This window comes from Schistocerca americana, chromosome 2 (assembly GCF_021461395.2).
Source record: "Schistocerca americana isolate TAMUIC-IGC-003095 chromosome 2, iqSchAmer2.1, whole genome shotgun sequence".
Classification (NCBI taxonomy): Eukaryota; Metazoa; Arthropoda; class Insecta; order Orthoptera; family Acrididae; genus Schistocerca; species Schistocerca americana.
The window spans coordinates 196,776,037-196,795,952 of record NC_060120.1 but is presented as its reverse complement, the minus strand read 5'-3'; the positions used below and the strand labels follow the sequence as shown (position 1 = coordinate 196,795,952).

At 42.4% G+C, this 19,916-nt stretch overlaps 1 protein-coding gene across 1 annotated transcript in view; it reads left to right on the top strand.

Annotated features, from left to right (window-relative positions):
* LOC124595361 (exostosin-3) overlaps nt 1-19,916 on the top strand; it is a 150,950-nt gene that overhangs the window by 32,481 nt on the left and 98,553 nt on the right. Inside the window, exons 3-4 of the mRNA XM_047134079.1 lie at nt 1,778-1,904; nt 6,961-7,112. Of these exons, the coding sequence (XP_046990035.1) occupies nt 1,778-1,904; nt 6,961-7,112 (279 nt within the window). The remainder of the gene's footprint in view (nt 1-1,777; nt 1,905-6,960; nt 7,113-19,916) is intronic.

Genomic DNA, 19,916 nt, shown 5'->3' with positions numbered 1-19,916 from the left:
AGGACAATGACTAAACGAAGGTTGAGGTCAGGAGGGTTGTGGGAACATAGGATATATTGCATGGAAATTTACCAACTGCGGAGTTCAGGAAAGCTGGTGTTGGTGGGAAGGATCCATATGGCACAGGCTGTAAAGCAGTCATTGAAATGAAGGATATCATGTTTGGCGGCGTGCTCAGTAACAGGGTGGTGCACTTGTTTCTTGGCCACAGTTTGTCGGTGGCCATTCATGCAGACATACAGCTTGTTGGTTGTGATGCCCACATAGAATGCAGCACAGTGGTTGCAGCTTAACTTGTAGATCACATGACATGTTTCACAGGTAGCCCTGCCTTTGATGGGATAGATGATGATAGTGATCGGACTGGAGTAGGTGTTAGTTGGAGGATGTATGGGACAGGTGTTGCAACTAGGTCTATTACAGGGGTATGAGCCATGAGGTAAGGGGTTGGGAGCAGGGATTGTGAAAGGATGGACAAGTATATTGTGTCGGTTCGGTGGGCGGCAGAATACCACTGTGGGAGGTGTAGGAAGGATAGTGGGCAGGACATTACTGTCCTCTGACTGCACATAGCTGCCCTACCTTTCTCCACCTCGTCACTGCATGCTTCCCAGTAGCAAGTCACTGTCCGGCACCCCTACCCTACTATCCCTCCCCATCCCCATGCCAGCCTCCTCCTTCCTCCCACCCAGTCGCCACTCCCGTCATGCACTGGTACTGCTGCTCGTAGTGTTTCCTCAGTTGCTTGGGACTGCAGTCATGTGTGCATGAGTCGTGTGTGTGTGTGTGTGTGTGTGTGTGTGTGTGTGTGTGTGTGTGTGTTATCTACTGTCTATTTTTGATGAAGGTGTTACTGGCCAAAAGCTTTGTTTGTGACAATCTTTTTGTTGTGCCTATCTGCAACTCAGCATCTCTGCTATATGATGAAGAGCGACTTTCTTTTTCATTATATTGGAACATGAAGCTATCTATCATGGATATGTAAGGTACGTTTCTGCTGAGTACAGAATTTTGAGTATTGGTGATTATTGTGTAGCTTGTTTGTAATTGGCCATAAGAGTCAAAATCTTGCCCAGAAAGAAGTGTTGCTCCTTCCATTACTGAAATTTTATTCAATTTATATGTCAGAGAATCAATTTGAAAATTTTTATTTTGCTGAACTCTTAGAATATTACCAATGTAGTCTTGAAATATCAACAGTGTAGAAAAAGATTGTTACTTACCATAAAGATGACTCATTAAATTGCTGACAGGCACAATTAAATGACACAAATAAGCTTTCGGCCGCAGCCTTCATCAGAAAAAGAAAGAGAAACACACACCATTCGTTTACACAAGCAAACATACTTCACACACATACATGACCACCAACTCTGGCAGTTTGTACCTCTGATGAATGAATGGTGTGTGTTTCACTTTCTTTTTCTGACAAAGGCTGTGGCACAAAGCTTATATGTCTTTTAATTCTGCCTGCCTGCAACTTAATGTGTCATCTTTACTACATTGTTGATATTCCAACCTGGGGTTTCTTTGATTAATATCGTCTTGAGATCATCTCCTGTGTGTGATGTATAGTCTGAAGTTAATGTGGAATATGTCAATAGGAATTCATGAGGGGGGGGGGGGGGGAGGGGGAATGGTAAAAATTTAACACTACCAGGTAAGATTTTTTTATCAGTATGGTTATGTTTAAATCATTTACTGGTATTTTGAGTGATTCATTTATTCATTGATTGTTGTTTCGTTACATTATCCTAGTTTTTTTTCTCTCTCTCAGGTCGAGAGCAATGCACCAAATGGCGATGTACATAGAACCCGCTCTCAGTTGGAAGCTTTTGAGGATTTCAGCACAATGAAAGCTTCCGATTTAAAGTTAAGGATTGAAGAAATGTTGAGGATAAAAGGTGTGTGCTTGATCATGAAATTTCTTCTGTCATATTCTTTGATGATCAGTTTTCGATAGTTTTCAATAAGCAATAAAATATTGTTATCAGTGACTGACTGGCTTTTACAAGGTAATGATAACACATGGGGAGGGAGCAGATCCAACATTGGGCATGGAGAATTGCATTATTAACTTGTTTGAAAGTGTTGGAGCCATGGGATTGGTGTATCAAAAGCATAGTACTACATGCCAACACGATGTAACACATGCTCATGTACAAACTTAATAATGCGTTTTGGTCTGGCATAATTTTCTTGACTGTCTTGAAGCTATTATGTTTCAAGCACTTTTTAGTATGTTACATTTCTGATTTCTTGATTGAGTAAGTTGTTTTGATTTATATGAAATTTGAAACTTAGTCATTCTCATAAATTGTATATGTGCAACTGCAGCACACTTGACACTGATATTTAAAGTTGCTGTCCCTCTTATTGTACATCATAAAAAGTAGGAAATAAATTAAAGTGGATTACTGAAGGAATAAAAATCTCTAGTGCAAGAAAAACATGGCTACTTACGGAACTAAAACATAACAAAAGTCCTGAGTTTGTTACCTATGTAAAAAATTACAAATTTTTTTAAAAAAAGTTGTAAAGGCAGCCAAAGAACTGGCAAGTAATAGATGTATATAGGATAGTGAAAACACATCAAAGGCATTATGGTCAGTGATCAAATCTGAAACTGGTGCCACAGGATAGAGCATAAAACTTGTGTAAATCCTGCTCATTTCTGAGTTATGTAACAAAATCTTTATAAATAGCTATGTAGGAGATAGGTTGAAGTTAGATATAGTGGGAATTAGTGAAGTTCAGTGGCAGGAGGAACAAGACTTCTGGTCAGGTGACTACAGGGTTATAAACACAAAATCAAATAGGGGTAATGCAGGAGTAGGTTTAATAATGAATAGGAAAATAGGAATGCGGGTAAGCTACTACAAACAACATAGTGAACGCATTATTGTGGCCAAGATAGATACGAAGCCCACACCTACTACAGTAGTACAAGTTTATATGCCAACTAGCTCTGCAGATGACGAAGAAATTGAAGAAATGTATGATGAAATAAAAGAAATTATTCAGATTGTGAAGGGAGACGAAAATTTAATAGTCATGGGTGACTGGAATTCGAGTGTAGGAAAAGGGAGAGAAGGAAACATAGTAGGTGAATATGGATTGGGGCTAAGAAATGAAAGAGGAAGCCGCCTGGTAGAATTTTGCACAGAGCACAACATAATCATAACTAACACTTGGTTTAAGAATCATGAAAGAAGGTTGTATACATGGAAGAACCCTGGAGATACTAAAAGGTATCAGATAGATTATATAATGGTAAGACAGAGATTTAGGAACCAGGTTTTAAATTGTAAGACATTTCCAGGGGCAGATGTGGACTCTGACCACAATCTATTGGTTATGAGCTGTAGATTAAAACTGAAGAAACTGCAAAAAGGTGGGAATTTAAGGAGATGGGACCTGGATAAACTGAAAGAACCAGAGGTTGTAGAGAGTTTGAGGGAGAGCATAAGGGAACAATTGACAGGAATGGGGGAGAGAAATACAGTAGAAGAAGAATGGGTAGCTTTGAGGGATGAAGTAGTGAAGGCAGCAGAGGATCAAGTAGGTAAAAAGACGAGGGCTGGTAGAAATCCTTGGGTAACAGAAGAAATATTGAATTTAATTGATGAAAGGAGAAAATATAAAAATGCAGTAAATGAAGCAGGCAAAAAGGAATACAAACGTCTCAAAAATGATATCGACAGGAAGTGCAAAATGGCTAAGCAGGGATGGCTAGAGGACAAATGTAAGGATGTAGAGGCCTATCTCACTAGGGGTAAGATAGATACTGCCTACAGGAAAATTAAAGAGACCTTTGGAGATAAGAGAACGACTTGTATGAATATCAAGAGCTCAGATGGAAAGCCAGTTCTAAGCAAAGAAGGGAAAGCAGAAAAGTGGAAGGAGTATATAGAGGGTTTATACAAGGGCGATGTACTTGAGGACAATATTATGGAAATGGAAGAGGATGTAGATGAAGACGAAATGGGAGATAAGATACTGCGTGAAGAGTTTGACAGAGCACTGAAAGACCTGAGTCGAAACAAGGCCCCGGGAGTAGACAACATTCCATTAGAACTACTGATGGCCTTGGGAGAGCCAGTCATGACAAAACTCTACCATCTGGCGAGCAAGCTGTATGAGACAGGCGAAATAGCCTCAGACTTCAAGAAGAATATAATAATTCCAATCCCAAAGAAAGCAGGTGTTGACAGATGTGAAAATTACCGAAGTATCAGTTTAATAAGTCACAGCTGCAAAATACTAACACGAATTCTTTACAGACGAATGGAAAAACTAGTAGAAGCCAACCTCGGGGAAGATCAGTTTGGATTCCGTAGAAACACTGGAACACGTGAGGCAATACTGACCTTACGACTTACCTTAGAAGAAAGATTAAGGAAAGGCAAACCTACATTTCTAGCATTTGTAGACTTAGAGAAAGCTTTTGACAATGTTGACTGGACAACTCTCTTTCAAATTCTAAAGGTGGCATGGGTAAAATACAGGGAGCGAAAGGCTATTTACAATTTGTACAGAAACCAGATGGCAGTTATAAGAGTCGAGGGGCATGAAAGGGAAGCAGTGGTTGGGAAGGGAGTAAGACAGGGTTGTAGCCTCTCCCCGATGTTGTTCAATCTGTATATTGAGCAAGCAGTAAAGGAAACAAAAGAAAAATTCGGAGTAGGTATTAAAATTCATGGAGAAGAAATAAAAACGTTGAGGTTCGCCGATGACATTGTAATTCTGTCAGAGACAGCAAAGGACTTGGAAGAGCAGTTGAATGGAATGGAAAGTGTCTTGAAAGGAGGATATAAGATGAACATCAACAAAAGCAAAATGAGGATAATGGAATGTAGTCTAATTAAGTCGAGTGATGCTGAGGGAATTAGATTAGGAAATGAGACACTTAAAGTAGTAAAGGAGTTTTGCTATTTGGGTAGCAAAATAACTGATGATGGTCGAAGTAGAGAGGATATAAAATGTAGACTGGCAATGGCAAGGAAAGCGTTTCTGAAGAAGAGAAATTTGTTAACATCGAGTATAGATTTAAGTGTCAGGAAGTCATTTCTGAAAGTATTTGTATGGAGTGTAGCCATGTATGGAAGTGAAACATGGAGCAATTTGAAGGTGAATAGTTCAGTACATTTACTAAAACTACTGTAAAAGATATAGAAAATGTGATACATCACTAAAAAGTAAAACATCAGCAGGATGGGATGGGATAACAAGAAAAGTGTTAAAAACAGTGTCTAAAATAATTGCGCAGCCACTAACTACAATAGTTAACCAGTCCCTTCAAGGAGGTTATTTTCCAGACACACTGAAGTACGCAGTAGTTAAGCCACTATTTAAAAAAGGCACAAAAGCATGTATGGGAAGCTATTGCCCAGTCTCTCTTCTTCCATCACAATCAAAAATATTTGAAAAGGTAGTCACCATACAAATTCAAAATTTCATAGATAAATTTAAAATAGTTTTAAAAAATCATTATGGATTTCAAAAAGGCAAAACCACGGTATCTGCTATAAATCATTTTGTTGATAAAATTAGCTCATCTCTAGACAACTCACTGCATGACACAGGAATTTTTTGTGCCCTATCAAAGGCCTGTGATAGTGCGAATCACTTCTTGCTACTCTGTAAATTGGAAAAGTATGGACTTAGGGGCATGCTATTAGAATGGTTTAAGTCCTATCTAACTAACAGAAGACAGAGTGGTTATATCATCAGAGAGAGGGACTTATACTTCAAAGTGGAAAACCATTTCGCAAGGTTCTGTCTTAGGTTCCATTCTGTTTTTGTTTTACATAAATGATCTGCCACTTAATATTGAGTGTCACTCAGTTTTATTTGTAGATGACACATATGTAATCATTGAAAGTGACAGTACTGATCAAATTCTGCAAACTGTATTAAGTACTTAAGAAAAATTAGATACCTGGTTTGATTTAAATGGGTTAAAATTAAACATGGCAAAGACTCAATTAATGCAGTTCAAAACAAAACAAGCAAAATTAAATGATATTCAGGTCAGTCATAAAAACCAGGATTTTCAGGAAGCTAGCTGTTGTGAAATTCCTAGGAATGCAACTAGATAAAAATCTATCGTGGGGATCACGTATACAGTACCTTGCAAATAAATTAAATAGCCTAGAATCTGGAATGAGGATATTGCACAATGCTACCATTATGCACATAAGAAAAGTAGTATATCACAGTTTCTTTGAGTTAGTAATAAGGTACAGAATTGTATTTTGGGGTAACTCAAACCATATGTGTCAAATACTAAAACTTCAGAAAAACATCATTAGAAATATGCATAATGTAGGGTGAAGAAAATAATGTCACCCACTCCTAAAAGATCTAAGTATGTTAAGTGTTCCCTCATTGTACATATATGATCTGATTATCTTTGTACACTGTAACCCTGATTTATTTGTAGCAAATAATTTTCAACATGATGAAATTGAAATAAATTTATGCTGCCCACCCACCATTTAAAACTTTACGCTCAAACTCCACTTTATATGGGTGTGAAAATTTACAACAAAGTGAGAGGAAGAGAATTGCTGAACATAAATTTAGAAACATTGAAAAAATCCTTATTTGAGAAACTAATGCAGAAATTTTACTATTCAGTAGAAGAATTCATAAATGACAATCTGAAAATTTGAGCAGGAGAGAACAAATGCTTAGGACTGTTAGTTTTTAAAAGTTAATTACTTTTGAAGAAAAATTATTAATTGCTTCATTAAGTAATTATTCAGTACTGTATATAATATTACTGATATTATAAGGAACATTGTAAAACAGTTTTTGTGTTTTACGAGTCTCCTGTACATTAAGTCAATGGCTTGAAATTGTATGTTACCAGACAATAAATTCTATTCTATTCTGTTTATTGTTATTTAATAGCAAATTTTTTCAGTGTGTTTAGATCATTTATTCTATGACCAGGTTCGGTCAGCGCAGAACTTCGAGATTTAGAATCTCGACGTCAAAAGCTACAGATTGAGGTTGTCAGCCTTACGCAGAAGATCGATGAATTGAAGCAGGAACTTCACCATGAACAGACTGAACTTGAGAGATTAAAAATGTCAGTGGAGCAGGTCTGTCAACTGTATTTATTTATTTCTATAGAAGATGTAAGATAACATATTGCTTGTACCACATTTTCTACATGTGACACTAGTATGACATATATGTTTCTATTATTCTTTGAATAGTTTGTAAAAATACTTGAGGTATCACAAATTAGATTCTTATTTTATTCAGTAGTCTTTGTGTATGATTGATAAAAATATGCTTGCATACATGATAGGCCCACTGTAAATATGAGGATAATAGCTTCTGCTTGTGTGTTAGAGCACACCGAAGGAATCGAAGAGTATGTAGAGAGAGAGTATCCTCGTTTTAATTTAATTTTATTACCAACATAACTGACGAATTGAACTGATGCGAGAGGGAGTGGTTAAGGTGCTGGTGCCATGGTCTCACATTTGTTAGTGGTGAGGTTCCAAATGATTGTCATCTTATCATTCTGTGTGTGTGTGTGTGTGGGGGGGGGGGGGGAGGGGGAGGAGGATATTTGATTAAACAGTCTTCTGGCTGGTGGTTTGATGTGACCCACCATAATTTCCTCTCCTCTGGCAATCTCTTCATAGCATAGTAACACTTACATCAAAATCTTCAATTATTTGTTCTTTGTATTCCAATATTTTTCGTCTGTTAGAAATTTTTCCCTCTGCAACTCCCTCTAGTACCATGGAAGCTATTCCCAGATGTCCTTAACATGTGTCCTATCATTAGAGACAGGAGAAAATGGTTTCGTTTTATGGCTGATTTTTGGTTGCCAGAGTCAATGCTAATTTGGCTGAATTCAGTACTATTTTTGCCACTTTCAGTGATTTTGTTTTGCAAATGTAGTGCTATTTTTTGCTAATTTTAGTGAGATTTTGCCAATTTCTGTGTTATTTTAGGACAGATTTGATAAAAAAATTTGGCGAATTTTTCTCCCAATGTTGGTGTCTTTTTTGCCAATTCTTTTATTAGTTTGTGTATCTTTATTTATGAAGTACCACATGTTCCTTATTTTTTCTTATTTAATTGTTTTCACAGTTATTTTCGAAATGAGAAGTGCCTATCAGTTACATTGTATTTGTTGACATCACATATCACATTTATTGAGATTACTGGAAAAAAGGAAATCATTGACGTTAAAACCTTTAAATCTAATCAATTACAGAAAAATAACTCAGCAACCACACAACACTGAAATTTTTTCAGAAGATAGTTCTCTCCTGAAATGCACTGTCAATACCTCAGAGCTTCAGTACAGCGTGGAATGACCACCTTATTCTATATTTGGCTTCAGTATGACACGAGATGTTTCACAACCTCCACATTTCACACTGATATTGAAACTAGCTTTTCCACTAAATTCCAGGTACACTTAATGACCTCTTTGGTATTTTGAAATTAATATAATTCTTCATCTTCTGCTTCTTCGTCTCCTCCTCCTCCTCCTCCACCTGGGGGCCCCGTGTACCAATCTGCCCGTTGCGGCAAGTCCGGTTGTTATAACAGGAAACATGGGCGATGTGTCCGCGTCCATAGGAGAAGGAGGCGAGTAGAGTTGCTCCGACAGATGATGGTCATCTGGTTCCTGCATGGGCACATCTCCTGGTGGCGTCAGTTCTTGTGCTGGCACTGATATGATGGTGAGAGGACTGAGTTGTGAGTAATGAGAGATTCCAGGATCCCAAGCGTCAGGTAGAGCCGAAGGTGGTGTAGCGGCATCTGGAACAGGCGTTGCTGGCACACGAGGCCGAAGCTGTGCCGAATGACGCACTGCAACACCCATGTCCATCTGGATTTCATACAGGCGTTGGCCACGGTGTCGTAAGATGCGGCCAGGACTCCATTTTGGCCGCCTGCCATATCTCCGTACCCATACAAGGTCGGCGGCGGTGAACCGGCCAAGCGAAGGCACCCGCAGCCGTGAGGTGGAAGGCCACAGAAGATGAAGTAGCGTGCGGGGCTGTCAGCCATGTAAGAGCTCAGCCGGGCTGTGGTCACCAGTGGGGATGAAACGGTAAGAAGCCAGAAATTGGAGAAGCGCATCATCAGCAGCAGAAGAAGTCAGGAGTTTCCTCATCTGAGCCTTAAATGTGCGGACCAGTCGTTCAGCCTCACCGTTTGACTGTGTATGGAACGGAGGGGCCGTGACGTGCATGACGCCATGACAGGCACAAAAATCCGCAAAATCGGAAAAGGCAAATTGCTGACCATTATCAGTAACAAGAGTAGAGGGAAAGCCTTCCAAAGAGAAAATGCATGCTAGAACATTGGTGGTTGTCGCAGTGGTAGGCGACATGCAACGGACAATGAAAGGAAAGTTAGAGTAGGCATCAGTAACGAGAAGCCAATAAGTACCTAAAAAAGGTCCCGCGAAGTCAGCATGAATACACTCCCAGGGCTTCTCAGGCGAAGGCCACGGTGACAAAGATGACTTTGGGGCGGTGGCCTGTGACGCACAAGGGCCACAGGCAACGACCATGTGTGTGATTTCAGAGTCGATGCCAGGCCAGTACACATGTCGGCGGGCCAGAGATTTTGTGCGAGAGACACCCCAGTGCCCTTGGTGAAGGAGGTGCAAGACCGAAGCACGCAAAGACGCAGGTACCACAACACGTGGTGAAGCATTTTCGGTGGAAAGGAGGATAACGCCATCCCTAGCCATGAGGCGGTAACGCAAAGCGTAGTAGTTCTGCAACAGATCAGAAGTCTTAGCGGACGGACAATCTGGCCAGCCCTTCTGAATAAAGTGTAAAACCCGGGAGAGGGTAAGGTCAGAACCCGTAGCAGCCGCCAGCCTGTCCCCGGTGATGGGGAACCTGTCCACAACCCACTGCTCAGCAACACCCATGTGGAAACACAAAAGTTCGTCCCCATCGAATGCCAGATCAGGACCCATGGGAAGGTGAGACAGTGCATCAGCATTCGCATGTTGAGCCGTCGGCCGGAAATGAATCTCATAATTGAAACGGGACAAGTAAAGAGCCCAACGCTGGAGGCGGTGTGCAGCCTTGTCGGGAAGTGACGTTGATGGATGAAACAAGGAAACAAGTGGTTTGTGATCCGTAACAAGATGAAATTTGGATCCATAGAGAAAAACACCAAACTTATGAAGAGCATAAATAATGGCCAAAGCTTCTTTTTCAATTTGGGAATACTTTTGTTGGGCATCTGTGAGCATTTTGGAGGCATAAGCAATGGGTTGTTCAGAACCATCAGAAAAATGGTGCGCAAGGACTGCACCGACCCCATATTGAGAGGCGTCCGTGGCAAGAACAAGATGTTGGCCAGGTCGATAAGTAGCCAGGCACGGGGCCTGTTTCAGCATAGTCTTCAATTTCTGGAAAGCCGCATCGCATGATGCGGACCAGTGAAAAGGCACATTTTTATGCAACAGGCGATGCAACGGCTGAGCCACCGAAGCAGCAGACGCTAAAAACTTGTGATAGTATGCTATTTTCCCCAAGAAGGCCTGCAGTTCCTTAACAGATGTAGGGCGAGGAAGGGCATTGATCACAGCGACGGTTTGCTGAAGCGGACGAATACCATCCCGAGAGATTTGAAACCCCAAGTACATGATAGATGACTGAAAAAATTTTGATTTCTAAAGATTACACTTAAGACCGGCAGTCTGTAAGACATGAAAAAGTGCGCGGAGATTTTGAAGATGTTCATCAGTGGTGGAGCCAGTGACAACAATGTCATCCTGGTAATTTATACACCCAGAGGCAGTGAGCAATAATTGTTCCAAGAATTGCTGAAAGAGAGCAGGGGCACTGGCAACCCCAAATGGCAATCGTTGGTATTGATAGAGGCCGAAAGGCGTGTTAAGGACCAGAAACTGCCGGGAAGCAGTGTCGAGAGGAAGTTGATGATAAGCTTCTGACAGGTGAAGTTTAGAAAAATACTGGCCTCCAGCAAGTTTAGTGAACAATTCTTCAGGTCGAGATATAGGGTAAGTGTCGATAAGGCATTGAGCATTTACAGTGGCTTTGAAGTCGTCACAGAGACGAATATCACCATTTAGCTTAGCAACGGAAGTGACAGGAAGCAAGACCGCTGAAGCAGTGAGATGATCCAGATCCCATTTGACCTGATCACGAAGGGCCCCAGGAATGGGCCTTGGGGCCTTGCCCGAAAAAACTTATGCTGAGCAGTGTCGTCGACAAGGAATCCAATTGAGCCTGAGGAATAGCATCAGAGACGATATTGACAGAGTCATCTATGGAGAACCCAAAAACGTGAAAGGCGTCGAAACCAAAAAGATTCTCCACGTTACTATGGTCGACCACAAATACGGGAACAGGTCGAACGACAGATTTGTAAGATACCTCAGCATCAAATTGTCCCAAGAGAGAAATCTTCTGTTTATTGTAAGTCCATAATTGCCTAGTGACAGGTGACAGGACTGGAGAACCCAACAGAAGATACATCTGAGAATTGATGATACTGGCAGCAGAACCAGTATCCACCTGCATGCGAGCATGTCGACCAAGTATTTGGACAGTGAGGAATAACTTCCCTGAAAGGGAAGAAGTACAATCGACAGACAACACAGAATCAGAATCAGCGTCATGTTCATGAACATCATGTATGCGGTGGGATTTGCAAACGGATGACACATGACCCCCTTTTTTTTTGTGACACACGGCCCAATGTTGTGGACAATCTTCTCATGAATGTTTCGTAAAACACCGCGGACATGAAGGAAGTTGCTGTGGGTTTTGCTGCAGTTTCTTAGTGGGTTGTTTACGGTTAGGCCGAGGCTGCGCTTGGGAGCATACTGCAGCCACGTCGGCCGGTGGGGACACGCCACACCATTCGTCAACATCGCACAGAGGTTGTATTTCCCCGACGTCGCTTCATGCCTCTATTTGCACTCCAGCGGTGCGAGAAATTTCAAAAGACTGAGCGATGGACAAGACCTCATCTAGAGTCGGATTTGCCAACCAAAGGGCACGTTGCCTAACTTCTTTGTCAGGCGCCGATCGGATAAAAGCATCCCGTACCATGGAATCGGCGTAGGATTCTTTGTGAACTTCAGTAACAAATTGAAATTTTCTACTGAGGCCGTGAAGTTTAGCAGCCCAAGCGCGATAGGATTGATTCGGTTGTTTTTGACAACGATAAAAGGCAACACAGAAGGCTACCACTTGCGTCTGCTTTTGAAAATAGACGGACAGAAGTGAACACATTTCAGCAAAGGACAAAGACACAGAATCTTTTGAAGGAGCCAATTGCGACAACAACTGATACATTTGAGGTGAAATCCATGAAAGAAACAGAGACTTACATGTTTGTTTGTCCGCGACATGAAATGCCAAGAAGTGTCTGTTGAAAACGTTTTTCGTAATCAGACCAGTCTTCCGCCGTCTTATCGGAAGGAGGAAAAGGAGCTAGAGAGGACGACGAGAGACGCCTGGCATTTGATGCCGCGACGAAATCACGAATCGCATTTGTGAGAAGTGTTTGCTGTTCTATGAGACCTTACAATAGTTGCTCTAAAGTAGCCATGGAAACATGTGGGTCAACGATGGAAAAGAAAAATCACTACCTCATTGCCAATTGTTATAACTTCAAGTTGAACAAATATATTTCAAGGAAGACGCAATACATGAAAGTCAAAGATCGAGTAAACAGAGTAAGATGTGTGTACACTTTAACAGTCAAATCATAACTGAGTCCGAGTCTAGCGGCCGCTGGCTGGCCACTTAGGTGGCGCTGCTGCTGCATGGCTGGCAGACAGCGCTGCATGTAGAGGATGCGCATAACTGTGCAGCGGCACTTTGAAAGATCGGCAAGTCACAACAACTAGAATGAAGTTCTCCTGTGGAATTCCCATTTTCTCTCTAAAAACTGCCCATTTTGTGTGTTATTTTTCCTGTTATCATTTTTACGAAATTTTCCTGTCCTTACTAGTCGTCCTACCCTACTTCCAGTTAGTGTTTTGCACACATTCCTTCCATTGCTGATTTTGTAGAGAGCCTTGCAGCATTATCTATAATTGTACGTCTAAAATCAATTAAAATCTGAGTCCCCATAAGTTAAATGACATCACAAATCCATATACTGGATCTGATCGATTACAATGATGAATTATATTGGCTGGAGACCAATCCAGAAGATTGGTCCCTTGTTCACTTGTGCTAAAGATTCTATGGTCCACATATTAATAGATAAGTAGAAACAGTAATTCAAAATACTTGGTTTGTTGGTAAACACAGTTCACAGAAATCACAGTTCACAAGAATGACCTTAGGTAAGAGCTCAATTCTCTTTGATTTTACCTCCATGATCGTTTTGAAAGATGTCACAGTGTGTTAGTTGATGCTTTAGAATAGTATATTCATGGAATTTTTACAGCAAATCATGCTGTAGTGTACAACACATCTCTTGTAGCGTCTGCCACTGGAGGTGTACGAGCATCTGCCCTCAGGGGCTCAGCATTTGTTTGTTGGATACGGACTTTGTGACCCTGGGCTTTTTGAGTTGGGGACTGGTAAGCTCTGGGCATGTTTCAGCAAACACCATGCAGCGTGACGGGGGAACATTGTGTGTCGCTGGGAATGGGGATGTTGGCTTGACCGTCCGGATCGTGAGGATGATAAAAACCTGTATAAAAAACCTGTCAGTCTCAAGGCGTACAGTGTGCTGCTGAGATGCATGGCTATTGAGGTAGAACAGTTTATAGCGGGTAATTTCTGAGGAAACTGATGTGCCTCATATAAGGTTTATGCAGGCAAGTGGGACTCTGAGTCAGCACTTATCTCCGAAGCTGCTTGTGGGATTGAGCTGGAACTCACAGAATGTACTACTACTCCGTCCAGTACAAAGGTTGGGCACCTTGTTGGTGCTAACACCTAATCTAACAAGCGGGCTTGTGTAGCCATCCTCCAGACTCAGGAACATTTCAGAATTCTTGTGTATAGTAACAGGATGCATGCTGCTAGTCAGAGTGTGTTTTTAGTACTTAAAAGGAAAGAGGCCAGCTTCAAAAAAGTCTCACCTTTTTGCATTCAGAAGAGTATAGAGGGGTTGTAGGTACATCGTAATCTTTCAAATGGTTGTGAAATGGGACAGTATTGGTTGAAACCTCAAGTTCCCAACAAGCAACCAGTCTGCTAATACCCGATAGCCATGGGTAAAATGTCATTGGGAATGAGCTCCATACCACCTTGAACTACAGCAAAGGCTTCATGACATGCAGAGATCTGGTGGACATTCCCGAAGATGAATTTAAAGCTGATTGGGCCCAAGAAGGCATTGTTGATATCCATGGTAAACCGAATAGTGTGGATGGTGAGCTTGTTAAGTCAGACTCATTTATATGTACTTTTAATTGCATGGAACTATCAGAGCATGTCAAGGCAGGTTTCCATCGCTTAAGCATGTGGCCTTATGTCCGCAACTCAGTGCACTGTTTCAAATGCCAGCACTTTGGGCGTGCTACTCTTGGTTGTAAGGCAGAAGCCACTTCGGGCAAATTTGGTAAGGCAGCACACAAAGGATTTGCTTGTTCATCTCCTTTGAAAAGTGTGAATTGCTGTGGGGATCACCTTGTCTAGAGTAGGGACTGCAGCGTATATCTTGAAGAACAGAAGATATAAGAACTTAAAAATACGAAGTGCATACCAAATGTTGAGGGGGGGAGGGGGGGGGGGGAAGTAAAGGCCATGCTGCCCTCCATGTTCATTATCTCCTTTGCTTCGTTTCTTAAGTAGCCATTTCAGAAGCCCAATGCTGTTACACAAAAAGAAGTTTTTAGTGTCAGCACTAGAACCTTTGATTACCAATGCACTTGTGCTGCTGCAGTTACTTCAAAACCCATACTTCCCTCCAGAACATCTGAAAAATGGCTGCGGTTACAACGTTGTGGAGTTCTTCGTCATGCCAAACACTCAGTCTGCTCCACTGCCCAGTGCTGCCACTACCATATCCATGGTTGTAGCTCCGAAACCTCCCCATGCAAACAACTTGAAGTCAGAGGCAAAGAATCAGTTGCTGATGGAGACAGGAAGTAAGCAGTCTGAAGATGTTGACATCACTCCTTCTGACGTCTCTCATGATTTGTCTTTAGAGCTGATGGACCTTGATGCTGGCCTGGGGCACTCATCTCACCCCAAGACCAAGCCTTTACCCCATACAAGCTCCACTCCTCAGTGGAAAAAGAGGTTGAAAGTATTAACTCCATGATAAAAGATTCCCATACTGCAATGGAACATTGGTGGGCTCAGGACATGTGGAGAAACTGTAATTACTAGTGCAGGAATGCCTCCTGTGCACATAGAGGAAGCACATTTTAAAACGTCTGTATCCCTATACTCCCGAGCTATACCCTCCATTGCAAGGATGACCTGACTGGCGATATGACCAAGGAAGAGTTCACTTGTTTGTCGACAACACACACCCCTCCTCTTCTTGACCTTGGGCTACTGACCTACAAGCAGTTGCATTTGAAATCCATGTGTATTGGAGGTTCACTGTTCGCTCGCTGTACTTAGCTTCAAGAGATATGATAGACTCTGAAGCTCTCATGGATCTTCTAGAACACCTCCCTTGACTCTCTTACTGGGAGACTTCAGTATCTGTCATATATTGCGAGGCTCAATCTTTCCTTGCCCTGTGGGTTGGGTTTTGAAGAGCCTAAGGATGATTCACAAGCTGAGCGTCCTCAGCATAGGCACTCCCACTTGTTTCTGTGCTGCTGCTGGGTCATCCTCAGCCATTGATCTCTCCTTCTATTCTCCAGCCCTCGCAGACTCTGTTCAGTGGAAAGTCACTAATGACCTTAAATCCAGTGACCACTTTTCATTCTGGATTCACCTACTGGATGGAGCTCTCCCTGAAAGGATACAGGAACGATGGATGATCAGCAGAGCCAACTGGACACTGCTCAGCCAGCTGGCTGTGTTTGAATGCTGTGACAGCTTCCAGAGTGGGTGGACCACATCACATGAGTAATCCACCAAATGGCTGACTTTTTCATCCTGAAGTCCTTTTGTAGTAGTAGGAGGCCACTTGTCCCTTGGCGGACTAATGAGGGCTGTTCAGTACTATGAATCAGGTGTGCGGCTCAGTGACTGTTTGAATACCACCAAATGGTGGAAAACCTCACAGTCTGTAGCGTATCAAGGGCCAACACTCAACACATCATCAGAGAGAGCTAGAAAAGGTCATGGGAAGTGTTCCTGGGCTCTATCAACAATTACACTTGTTCTGCTGCAGTATGGGATGTCATCAGGAGGACCTCCAATAAAGGCAATTGGTTACCTGTAGCGGCATTATTGAAACAGGACTGTCTTCAAACAACACCTAGAAACATTGTGCAGATAATGGTAGAGCATTTCGCAACTACTGCTGCCACTGCCAGCCAGGATCCAACGTTCCATCGTTACCATGCCACCATGAAAAGGAATGAGTTGGACTTCAGGTCCAACAGTTCGGAGTCCAACAACTGCCCATTCTCCATGTGGGAGTCGGATTCAATACTGTCTGCGGCTCAAGATACTGCACCCAGTCATGACCAAATCCGATACAGCCAGCTGAGGAACTCGAAACTATTGTCAAAGCAAATCCTCTCACAATGTTTTAATTTGATGTGGCAGACAGGCCACTTTTCCAAGTTGTGGAGGGTGGCAGTTTTTGATATCTCTTCACTAACCAAGAAAGGGCTGAAAGTATCCCAGTAGTTGCTGGAGTGTTGCCTTGACAAACTGTATGGGAAAGACCTTGGAGCGAATGGTTAACTGTTGTCTGGACTGAATGTTAGAGACCAGGCAGCTCCTAGGTCACTCATTGTGGATGCAGGGGGTGTCAATTCACCGGCGGCAACCTGACCCAGCTGGAGTTAGCTATACAGCAGGCCTTCCTCTGCAAACAACATTTTATAGGTATATTCTTTGATATCAGTAAGATGTAGGACACTACTTAGACACACAACATTCTAGGGTAGTACCACCAATGAGGCTTCCATGGACATCTCCCCATCATGAATCTGTTCATCTTATCAAAGGAAGTCCTGTTATAATGTTTTAATTCAATGTGATAGATAGGCCAAGATAGTACTGAGTTGGTAATGTGCTGTCGAATAGTTTCAAGCAGGAGAATGGTATTCCTCAGGGCCATGTTTTAAGTGCTGCCCTCGTGCCATAAACACACATCTGTGGTAAGAAGTCCATACAATCATCCTTATTTGTGGATAAGTTTGTGGTCTTCTGTTCCTCCTCCAGTATTGCAACAGCAACTCATCAGTGGTCACTTACAGTAAAGAGGCAGGAGTGGACTGCAAAGTCTGGTTGAACTTTTTCTACATAGAAGTGTGTGTGTGTGTGTGTTTATTTTAATTGTTATCATTGTATTTTTAATGTATATGAATTGCATATGTGGAACTCTGTGTGGTTTTTGGGCCTCAATTTTGACTCCAGACTGTCATGGTTACCACACCCGAAGGAACTGAAGGCAAAGGCACAGAAGGTACTGAACATTTTTGTCTGTCTTGGACACAGGTCTTTGGGAGAGGCGGAGACGAGGTACTGGCAGAAGTAAAGTTGTGAGTACCGGCCGTGAGTCGTGCTTCGGTAGCTCAGTTGGTAGAGCACTTGCCCGCGAAAGGCAAAGGTCCCGAGTTCGAGTCTCGGTCGGGCACACAGTTTTAATCTGCCAGGAAGTTTCGTGTTGTAAATAGTTATCACGGTTTTGCCGCCAGATCATATTGTGCAAATTCCACAATATTTTCTCGGAGTGACTGTCCAACATCTTCAGGTGGTTCAACTTTGCTCGTGGCTAGGTACGACTGATGGTGTCCGCACACCGACGCCCCGTTTTTAGAACACGTGCACGAAGAATGCGCAGCCACGGAAATCGCGCATGCGCAGTGATTTGCCATATTCAAACTCCCTCTGCCGAAAATCGCAGAGTGGTTCTCCCGCGCGTGTGCTGTACGCTGCGTTTGTCAAGTGCGGCCAGATGTTACTCACCAACGGCCGTACTAGGCCAGTGTTATGACAGGCCTGTTACCGAAAAATCTTAATTTTCGTGTCGTGATTTAATAGCAGCCAATGCAGAGTTCCAGGCTGTGCTCAACTGAAATCCCGTATCCTTGTTGATGAGTTGAGCACAGCCTGGGACCCTGCATTGGCTGCTATTAAATCACGACGTGAGAATCAAGATTCTTCGGTAACAGGCCCATAATAACACTGGCCTAGTACGGCCGTTGGTGACTAACATCTGGCCGCACTTGACAAACTCAGCATACAGCGCATGCGCGGGAGAGCTGCTCTGCGATTTTCGGCAGAGGGAGTTTGAATATGGCAGATCACTGTTCATGCGCGATTTCCGTGGCTGTGCATTCTTCACGCGCATGTTCTAAAAACAGGGCATCGGTGTGCGGATACAGTCAGTTGTGCCTAGCCATGAGCAAGGTTGAACCACCTGAAGATGTCGGACAGTTGCTCTGAGGAAATATTGTGGAACTTGCACAATGTGATCTGGTGGCAAACCGGTGAAGACTATTTACAATATACTTTTTATTCGCATGTCCTTGACATAAGACATTTTATTTGTCTCTAAAAAATTTGTTGATTTTTAAACACACTTGATTGTCCCATTACTACTGAGTATACAGTATCATTGCTTGTCCCACTAAGGGATGCCTATTTACCAATTATCCAAGACCAACGAGGCCATTTGCGATCTGTGCAAAGTGTATGCTGGAGTCCGTCAATGTGGGGCAGGTACAGGCTCAAATCTGGGGTTTTAACTGACTGCCATCATGGATACTGCAAAGGTCCAGAGTAATTTGAAATTTAGTTCAGTACAGAATAGATAGCCATCCTGCTTATGGTTTTAAAATGTCACTTTCCAACATTTTAAATGAGTTCCTCAAGTATGTAGCTGTATTCACAAAGCGGTCGATGCAAGGGGGTTCTGTTGGCTGCTCTGCTGTTTAACTGGATCATGTCGCCAAGATTCTGTTGCCTCGAGTTCACTGTATTTGATGCAGAACGATCTGCGGTCTTGAGGGTGATGAAGCAGATGAGATGTGCCATTCACACTAAATACCTCATCTTTTCCAACTTCTTTATCACTCTTTAGTCTCTGCAGTACTTGTATCCAGATGATAAAATAGTCCAGTATATTCAGGATGCCCTTCTCCACTTACATAGGCTGAGGAAGATAGTGTCTTTGTGGTGGGTGCCAATGCACATGGGTACTGTGGGCAATGAAAGGGCAGGTGTAGCAGTAGAGGTGGCCTGTCATGATCCTCAGTTAGCTCACTGTGTCATTTCCTTGCATGCTATCATCTCACTGTTACAGTACAGAATCGAGCATCAGTGGGAAGATTAGTGGCTGGAAGTGACAGACAGTAGGATGTGTCTAGTAAAGCCCACAATGTGGCCGTGGAGTACTTCATTCCAACTACACAGATGGGACGAGGTCCTCCTTATTCGTTTTCACATAGGCTGCAGCCCTATGATGCTTGGCGAGAGGACCTTCCAGTGCATGGTGCTTGTGGCTTATAGATCACAATGTCCCACATTTTATTAGACTGTATTTTATTTTGAGACTAGAGGACAGTGGCAGGACTGCCAACAGATTTTTAAGTGATATTCAAATGAATGTAGTGAGAGTTTTGATGTTTTCTAATATGTCCAACTTGTTTCCTAACATTTTAGGGAGAGGTTCTTAATGTGCTAACAGGGTGACTGGTTCACCAAAGTTTTTTGTAAGTGGTCAACCACTCTCATTTCCCTGTGCCTTTCTTTTAGCTCCTCTGTCATTATACTTATGTTTTAATCCCAGGTATAGCACGTTTCACCCTCTCTCCATTGTCTTGA